The 9,796-nt window shown below is 36.2% G+C and overlaps 3 protein-coding genes across 3 annotated transcripts in view; 1 reads left to right on the top strand and 2 right to left on the bottom strand.

Moving 5' to 3' along the window:
- Positions 1–9,796, bottom strand: part of LOC126903128 (uncharacterized) — a 120,613-nt gene that overhangs the window by 31,212 nt on the left and 79,605 nt on the right. The window lies entirely within an intron of this gene.
- On the top strand, positions 4,272–5,474 carry LOC126900859 (uncharacterized). The gene has a single exon (XM_050676837.1). The coding sequence runs from the start codon at positions 4,272–4,274 to the stop codon at positions 5,472–5,474; it is 1,203 nt and encodes a 400-aa protein (XP_050532794.1).
- Positions 5,647–7,289, bottom strand: LOC126900858 (uncharacterized). The gene is made up of 4 exons (XM_050676835.1): positions 6,340–7,289; positions 6,157–6,279; positions 5,843–6,094; positions 5,647–5,697 (listed from the first exon to the last, which is right to left on the bottom strand). The coding sequence occupies exons 1-4, from the start codon at positions 6,454–6,456 to the stop codon at positions 5,647–5,649; spliced, it is 543 nt and encodes a 180-aa protein (XP_050532792.1). The 5' UTR covers positions 6,457–7,289.

The raw sequence follows: 9,796 nt of genomic DNA, 5'->3' as shown, positions 1-9,796 counted from the left end.
AAAGTGCCGCGATATTATGCGAAGATTATATATTCCTACCGCCACCGCTAATATTAATATATATATATATTAATATTTATACGTATATACGTATATGTTAATATTCATTTATATATTCCTACAGCCGACGCCTCTGCTGCCGTATATGCCTCGTGTATAATGTTCCCTCCGCCATGCCCGCCCACATAAACACGGCTATACCTCATGCATGATACGTTTACGTACTTAAGTCCCTTTAAATATGTATATATTCTAATTACTATTAAAATTTATATATTAATACGCTTTATACTCATTAAGAGATATGTAGTATATTCATTCCGATTACGGGGGATGATTCCCGTATGTCATTTTTCGTCACTACCACGACGTTGCGCGACTGCTACTTTCCTTGGATGTAGTAGCCGTTTCTTAGACTCCCTCTCCGGAATCGAACCCTTATTTCCCGTTACCCGTTACAACCATGATATTGATATCAACTACTATCATAACATGAAACTAAAAAGTAAAAAATAAATATAGTTTAAAAAAACTAAACTAGAGAGTTTATACGCGAGCATGCGAAACCTATCCTTGAACCTCTGAAAGAAATTGCACAACAAACAAAAAACTTTTTTAAAAATCGTACATCGAATGATGCTGAGGAATACGATGGTGAGGAATACGATGATATTGGTAAAAATCAAACAATCGTGCTGTCTAAACCGTTACAACAACAACAATCAAACTTTGATGCGGTCTACGGTGTAACCGTTACGGATGACGGAGACTTTAAAATGGGTGATAAAATGGTAATTATCGATGAACATATGGGTAACATAAAAGTTGGTGCTCTAAAACAAGTACCACTGACGAAAGGATTACACGAATTGTTATTTAAAAAGATACCCAACGTCGATTTAATTACATCTGATGATATGTTAACGTATAAAAACTGTCTCATACACACTAGAGTACACAGAAACATTAACGGAAAACTGAAAACGAATAAAGGATATAAATATAAAAACATAATAAAACAGTTATTTAACGGACGGCAACCAAGCGAAAACGAAAAGTTTGGTGGCGGACTACCGTTTTTATCTGTAACAAATAAACGAAAAGAATACATATACTGGGACGATATAAACGAATTAGTGCAGCGACTATCTATTCTACACGCGTCAAAGCGTGCAGGTAATACGGGTGTGTATAACGAAATAATATCCCTGGAAGAAGAACTTAGAGAAAACGGAGTGATAGAATGAAAACCGTTGGTGACCAAATAGCAGAGGAGTTACATGCGCAAGCTAAAAAGAAATTTCCCAGACGCATCGTGACACCTTATACCAAAGACAACACGTGGCAAGCGGATCTCGTCGATATGAAAAAGTATTCTAGCAAGAATAAAAACTATACTTTTATTCTCACTGTAATAGACGTGTATACAAAATACGCATGGTGTGTACCATTAAAAAGTAAAACTGGTAGAGCAGTAACAGCAGCGTTTAAATCAATAATAAGTAATTGTAATAGATGTCCATTGTATTTAACGACAGACAGAGGTTTAGAATTTTTCAATAAAGAGATGAAAACTTTTCTAATAAAGAGAGGTGTTCATCATTTCCCTACATATTCTGCAGTGAAGGCATCCGTAATCGAACGTTTTAACCGTACGCTTAAAGAACGCATGTGGAAAAAATTTACAGCTTCGAGATCTTATCAATGGTTGAGTATATTACAAAAAATAACAAATGATTATAACAATGCTATTCATTCGGCAATTCGTCAAACACCAGCGCAAGCATCCAAACAACCCGATAGCGTACGGTTTTATCGTTTACCGAATTATTCTAACATTACACGAAAAATATTAAATATTGGTGACGCAGTACGTATAAGTAAAAATAAAGCCGCTTTCGTTAAAGGATATACACAGAATTAATGAAATATTTTTCATAGATAAAATAAAACAAACAGTGCCCGTTGTATATGTGCTGAAAGATGAAGACTGTACGCAAATTAACGGAACGTTCTACCGGGAGGAGTTGAAAAAAACAAATTTTTCAAATACGTTTCTGATAGAAAAAATTTTACGTCGTAAAAATTATAATTATTTGGTGAAATGGAATGGTTTAAAAAAAAGCAGTTGGATACACAAAAAAGATTTAGTATAGTTTTAACATACGACATCGTCAAATATAAATATAAAATTAAAAGTTGTTGTTTCCGGTGGTATTACTTGATCGTTATCGGTGTAAACGTTTATATATATCCCTTTTACGTCATTGATAATATTCTCTAAAATTTTATACTTGCGTTGATCCGGAGTTTTTGTATAGAGGTATATGTTTTCAAATTTTAACCCGTTTTCTTCCGTCAGTAAATTAAACATTACGTTTGTTTTACCACAATTGGATGGTCCGAAAATTATACAACGTATATTATCGGGTAGCAAGGGTCCGTGTTTCATTCGTTTCGATTCAGATTTATTCAAATCGATGTTGGAAACAGGTAACTTACACGTTTGTACTTCGAAAAACATCACGTATAAAAGATTGATACAAAACATCCACTGTTTTAAACGATGATTCGACATCGACGATCAAACAATAATAAACGCGGTTACGGTTTAGTTAATTCTCTTATAAATAATCTCCCTGTAGAAGTTCATTGGCCAACGTATAAATACCTAGGACCCGGTACGCGATTGGAAAAACGATTGGCTCGTGGCGATCCCGGAAAAAATCCGTTGGATTCAGCAGCTCGTGATCACGATATAGCATACAGCAAATATAAGGATATTAAAAATCGACATAAAGCCGATTACATTTTACAAAACCGAGCTTGGGAACGTGTTAAGGCAAAAGACAGTACGTTCGGAGAAAAAGTAGCGGCATACGCAACTACCAATATAATGAAAGCGAAACGTAAACTCGGAATGGGAATAAATTTCAACTCGATTGTCAGTTCGAGTCGAAAAGCGATGCGTAAAATGAAGGGTAAAAGTGCAAAGAAAGCGAGTATCATTGCACTTGCAGCGGCAAAAAAAACATTCAAAGACTCGGCTCGAAAACCTANGGCAGCGGCAATAAAAACATTCAAAGACTCGGCTCGAAAACTATTACTCCTCGCACTATAAAAATACCAAAATTTGGTGGAGCGTTACCCTTGATTCCTATTTTCGCAGGTCTTTCTGCTCTCGGATTGTTAGCCGGTGGTGCTGCAAATATAATCAAAGCGGTGAATGATGTAAGAAAAAATAAAAATGTAAAAAGCTCAGTTAAAATCGGTGGGGGTTGGGCACGCACTGGGTAGTATATTATAAAAAAAATAAAACTGTATTTTATTTTGATTCGTTTGGTAATTTACCACCGCCTTTAGAATTACACAACTATTTAAAAGATTGTCGTATAAAATTTAATTACACTCGTCTACAAGAGTTCGATACGTTTGTGTGTGGACAATTGTGTTTGAAATTTTTACTGGAACAATGCAACGGTCGTTAACGTTATCTTTTCAAGATAACCAGTCTAGAATGATCAGCACTTTTTTTCCACCCATTGAACTAGATGGAACTGCACTTGAAAAAATAATTATTTTCGTGTTTTAACCGATGCAGACAATCTCGGGAATTCAATGACCATTAATGGATCGTTTATTGATTTATCAATACCGATAGGATCTTACGAACTAGATGATATAGGTAAATATCTCTTGGACGAATTGAAAAAACATATTATTTTCAAGTTAAAATCCAATGTGAATACATTGAAATCGGAAATGTTTTGCGATAAAACAATAGATTTCACAGCAAATAATAGCATAGGAGAGTTATTGGGATTCAATAAACGAATGTTTGAAGGTGGTATAGTGCACGAGTCGGATCAAATGGCTAACATTAACCCGTTATCATGTATAAGAATAGAGTGTGATATTGTACATGGCGCATTTGTGAACGGACGCGAGACGTGTTCGATTCACGAGTTTTATCCTTTGGTGTCTCCTGGCTATAAAATTGTAGAATCACCTAATAATCTAATATATTATCCCGTATTGACTAATCAAATAGATAACGTAAAAATTGAAATTAAAGATCAGAACGGTGAACTTGTCGATTTCAGAGGTGAAAGTGTAACAGTTCGTGTTCATATACGTTATGGGAATACAATATAACGTTAAAAGAAAACGTTTTCTCGACATTGACAACAGTTATGTTTCAAAACTTCCAGGGTTAACAAGAGAAAGCTTGAATACTCTCTTGAACCTTGGTTACACGCTTGCAAAACATTATGGAAGACATTCTGAACATACACGAAAAACCGTACTTCGAAGAAAGTATAACAAAATTTGAGTATCATTCGTATCAACCATTTTCTAGTAATGCGCTGTCGAATAACGATGAAATACGGATTGCGATACAACATCAAGATTTGTATACTCTTCCCAGTGAATCGCTGCTATACATCGAAGGCGAAATAGAGAAAAGTATGGAAATAGGTGAGAGTGTGTCATTTGTAAAATTAATTAACAACGGTATTATGTTTCTGTTTGATGAAATTCGTTACGAATTAAACTCGGTTGAACTTGATAAAGTAAGAAACCCTGGTATAACAACATGTATGAAAGGTTATGCCTCTTTTCAAACGGCAAACCTTTACCGATATCAAAACGCTGGATGGAATGAAAGTGGTGACAGTAAGTCGAAATTTGAAGTTTGTATACCTCTCAAATTAATCATTGGGTTTGCGGAAGATCATCGTAAAATTATAATCAATTCTCGGCAAGAACTTATATTGCATAGATCCAGCGTGGATATTAACGCATTAAAATGTGAGCGAGCGAATGGTAAAATAAAAATCGCAAAAATAATGTGGAGAATGCCACACATAAACGTAGAAGATAGTGTTAGATTGAAACTTTTGAAGACGTTAGATTCTCGTAAACCACTTTACATCGCTTTTAGAAGTTGGGAGTTATTTGAATATCCATTTTTACCACAAACAACAAAACATTCGTGGGCCGTAAAGACATCTACACATACTGAAAAACCTAGATATGTGATTTTAGCGTTAAAAACTAAAAGTAAAAACAATATATCTGCAGATATGAGCCGATTCGACCACTGTTCTCTAACATCACTCAAAGTTTTTTTAAATTCAGAATCTTATCCATATGACAGTTTAAATATTGATTTTGATAATGATAAATATTCAGCGTTATATCAAATGTATTCAACATTTCAAGATAGCTTCTATAATATTGAAAATGGTGATCCTATTTTAACTAAAGAAGAATTCAAAGATACCGCTCCTTTGGTTGTCATTGATTGCTCGAAACAGAATGAAAAAATTAAAAGTGCTCCTGTAGACGTTCGAATTGAATTCGAAACCAAGATTCCTATACCAAACGATACGTCAGCATATTGTCTTATATTACATGATAAAATTTTCGAGTACAACGCAATGACTAGTGAAGTACACAAGGTAGTTTAATCTATGTTATTTCAAATCAATGCATTTACAATGGTAATTGTTATATTATAATTTGTGAACATTTACAATTGTAATCATTATATTATTTTTAAATTTTTTAAATAAATAATTATCATTGTAAACAATTTTTTTTCATACTCTACCATTGCCTTGAGAGTTATTAAATCTACTTCTAATGCTCTTTTTTCATCGTAAAAATCATTGTTCCAACACTCAACGTTTCCTAAATTTATAATTATTATAATTACAAACATTATTTATTATTATTATTACTATATTTTTTTAAATATATCTTTATTACAATGCTCAAATGATTTTTACTTACGTTTTATTTCTTCTTTATCATCATCATCATCTATAGATTTTACAATATGATCCAATGTGTCTTGAGCAATTAACTCCATCAGACTATCTTCCATGTTTGAATTTTCTGACTGTTGTGAATCTAAGTGAGATTTCACCAAAGAATTTACATTATCCTCCCATGTTGCTTGAGTAATTAACTCCATCAAATTCTCCTCCATACATGAATTTTTCCACGGATGTGAGCCAGAGAGTATATAATTATTCTCCATCGATTCAACAAACGAATCAACATATGATTCATGACCAAATAGTTTCTAAAAACCCTTTCACGTAAATTTTTGTTTTTAACATTATGTGTTTTAAATAAAATAATTACCATATCCATGGCCCACGGTGGATGTTGAGCACAATCGATTATGGAATATTTATCGGATGATTCTATTTCGACTTGAACGGGATAATCTTCCATGAACCAAACATCAGGGAATAATTCTTCAGTCTATTAAAAATATATTAATTCTATTATATTTATATAAATAGAAATATTTTAAGTTTTTACCAAATCTTGTGAGAATTCTTCAATATTTATACTGCTTAAATTATTAAAACATTTTTCTTCGATACCCGACAGTGAATCGGTTTTCTTGTTTAATATTTTTTGAACCTGTGTTGACATGATGTGGGTTTCAATTCCAAATAATGACTAACACCCTACAGTCTCTTTACACTCACAGTAAAATTCAAAGTGATGATTTAGCTTTTCTTATGATACTGTGATTGGTTTAAATTTGTTGACGTTTAAAAGAAAAAAACATCTAGAGAGAATTCCATGAAGTCTAACGGATATTTTTGAATTTTTATTACGTTTCGTTTTATCCCCAATTTATTTAATACTTGGGTGCATGAACAGTTCCATCCACCTCAATAACAACAACCATAATTTTAGCAACTTATGTTTTATATGTAGTATTTAACCCATGTGAGTACAACATTTTTAACATGATTATTATAAGTTTTTAAATAATAATCAAACAGCAATTAGACGTACAAATATTTATTTTTTTCAATTAAAAATGAGTTATAATACGTTATATTATTCATCTTTTTACAATAATTTTAGTAATATTGTCGTTTTCTATTATTAAACAGTTGATTCGAAAAACCCGTTACAACTTTGAATATCATCAACATCATCGTAAATATTCTCGAAGTGATTTTCCAAAAGATCTGGTTCGTTATCGTTGTTTCTAAAAATTTTTAATTTAATTTAGTTTTATACAATAAACAAACCAAGTAAAGTATTTACCTAATATTTTCATTTGTCATTTGCATAATATCCTGATTGGTTTGATGTTTGAAATCCACTATGAATTGTTCCCAAATACGTTTAATAATACATTTATAATCGAAAGTAACGATTTCTTTGTACAATGCGGTCGATGTTTTTGACATAACTGATATATCCGTATTTTTGACGATCGAGTACATTAAATTTTCGGGTAATAGTAAAAACTTATTGTTGTGGTCAGGTGTTAAGGTTGATATTTTAATAATAATAATAATTAATAACACCGTGTTTAACTTTATGTTAGCATATATTTTCAAACAATATCAGTACACAGTAGGAAGATACAATAGTCACAATTGATGTTATAATAATAATATATGCTTGTTGCATCACCAGACCGGTTCTCCTCACCCGCGGTCACTCGGCGTCGCGCGACCTGTCGGACGAGGAGAGGTAGCTGTGTCGCAGTCGCCATCCAGCGGTAAAGCCGGAAGTGCAATGCGACCGCGTCATTATTTATTACTAAATCCTTTCTTTTGCTACCTCCAGAAGACAAGATTTCATTTCTTTCAGAACAATTAGATTTTCTTCCGTCAATGATACACGTCCCATTCTATGTTCTTCAATAACTTTACCCGAAATCGACAGATAATTTTTCGAGAAACATTTAGATTTTACAATGTTGAAATTTTATCACACTAATATATTTCACTAATCACACACGATTAAGACATACGACAACACAGTAGGAGTTTTCTTACGTTCGACCTCGATTTATAGATATTTCTGAAGAGGGTGGGGAAGGATTTGAAATATGGTTGGTTGTTTATTCTAAGAAACAGAAATAATAAATCTCATTTGGTGGGAGAAGGGTGAAGGGTAATTTTAACTTTGCAAGTATACGGAGGGAGGCGGTGAAATATGTTATCAAGTATAAAATGAGGCGCTAAAATACGTTTTATCAAATAGCTTCATTGATAAGCATTACATACACTCTCCTCTAACTATAATGTGATAACAGGTAAATGTGGCGCCAACGAGAGGCGCTAAAATAAGTATATGGAGAGAGGCGGCCCCATATACACACATCATACCGTCGATACTATTTGAGTTGCGTAATCGTCGTAATGAAAAAACTGGTTATCCACCTTCCGTACTCGTTCTCGGCCGAGAGGCGAAACGACCTGGTGACTGGGCGGTCGTACATGTAAACACGGCGACTGCCGACAATGTAAACAATAGCCACCCATCACCCAAACAGCAGGCCGGCAAAATTATAGATAACGTTCCGATGAAACACGTAGTAAAACCTTTTACGGTCGGAGACGTGGTGTATTATAAAGGCACACCACTTATCTAATAAACAAAAAATATTTTGTGAGAGAGATGGTGCTCCCTCCTTCCCACAGCGCCTGGTGACCACTGCCGCGGTGGTGCAGCGAGCTGCGGGCCGACGGCGTCGGACCGCTGAGCACCCCGCTCCTGCACCCTACGACCGGTCCCGAGCGTCCGACGTGGCCAGTACGTCCTCTGGGGCGGGCTCGGTCACCCGGCCACCACCGGCTCACCCGGGCTACCGGAAGCTCACTCCCTCCGACGTACGTCGGAGGGAGCGCATTAACCGTGCTTTCAGGGAACGGAAGGACCGCGAGAGGGAAGCGGCAGTCCGTCCACCATCCGAATCGGCGCCGCCTACCCCAGCCCCGAGGACCAGTCCGCCATCGTTCGGACGGCCGGCGCCGCACGGCCAACGCCAGCCATGCCAACGCTAGGGGAGACAACATCGGGGCCAAGCCCCATGGACGTGGACGATCTGGGTCGTGCCGTGGAGGCGTTCCTGACGGGCCCATCCGCTACCGACTCTCCTCATCTTCCTTCTGACTCCCCTCCTGAAACCCCTCGTCTTGAGTAATCGGTCGAGGAGTTTCCTTCCTCTACTTCCTCGGTCCTTATGTCATCCGTAGGTTACGGATGACCGGACCGAATTTCCAGTCTTGCCAGCGAGACTGAAGGTTTCAGTCTAATATGGTAAGTCTTAAAACATAATATCAGTGACCATCCACACATATAAGGAACATGGCGGTAAGTCTACAATTGTTTATTACTTATAACTACCGTGTATGATGCGATAATTTGTTTACAAAACCGGCCGGGTCAAGAGATAGACTTGTGGCGGTCGAATATTCTAGAATGTCCGGCCGCCGCCGCCTCTAGAAGATTCGTCGCTCTACATAAGCGTGTGGCGGTCGAATGTCTAGAGAGTTCCGACGCCGCCTCTAGAAGATTCCTCTGACTATTTAAGGGCAAGATCGTCGCTNATATTTAAGGGCAAGATCGTCGCTCCAGTCGATCAGTCAATCACTTACGCATTCTGTCTTACACGCGCTTCGTTTCTCGCTGTTATTTATTAGTTCGTTGTAATACAGTTCGTCTCTCGCTGTTATTTGTTATTTGTTAGTTCGTTGTAATATAGTATAGTTGTTATTAAATCGTAAAAGTGTTTATTAGGTGGGGGGGAGTTGACACGGCACCGCTGTTTGCTCTAGGTTGGCGCTCACCCGTGTCTCTCTCGATATCAGCTGTCCAGCTATTAATATGACAATCGGTTGTCATCGGTTGTCTCCCCGCCCTTGACACCGAGATAAGGTATGTATTTACATTAAAGTTTTCGTACTTCTCCCGTGAATGCGTTGTATTCCATTTGACAGTCGTGAATAATTACACAATA

This window comes from Daktulosphaira vitifoliae, unplaced genomic scaffold (genome assembly GCF_025091365.1).
Source record: "Daktulosphaira vitifoliae isolate Bord-2020 unplaced genomic scaffold, ASM2509136v1 Scaffold_3, whole genome shotgun sequence".
NCBI lineage: Eukaryota > Metazoa > Arthropoda > Insecta > Hemiptera > Phylloxeridae > Daktulosphaira > Daktulosphaira vitifoliae.
The sequence above is the reverse complement of the archived record's forward strand: the minus strand, read 5'-3'. Positions and strand labels throughout refer to the sequence as shown.

Bases quoted from the DNA above. Each gene is read 5' to 3' on its own strand.
- LOC126900859 (XM_050676837.1), top strand. From the start codon at position 4,272: ATGGAAGACATTCTGAACATACACGAAAAACCGTACTTCGAAGAAAGT.
- LOC126900858 (XM_050676835.1), bottom strand. From the start codon at position 6,456: ATGTCAACACAGGTTCAAAAAATATTAAACAAGAAAACCGATTCACTG. The intron at 6,280-6,339 runs GTAAAAACTTAA...TATTTTTAATAG, and splicing joins AAGAATTCTCACAAGATTTG to ACTGAAGAATTATTCCCTGA. The intron at 5,698-5,842 runs GTAAAATCTATA...TTATAAATTTAG, and splicing joins AAGACACATTGGATCATATT to GAAACGTTGAGTGTTGGAAC.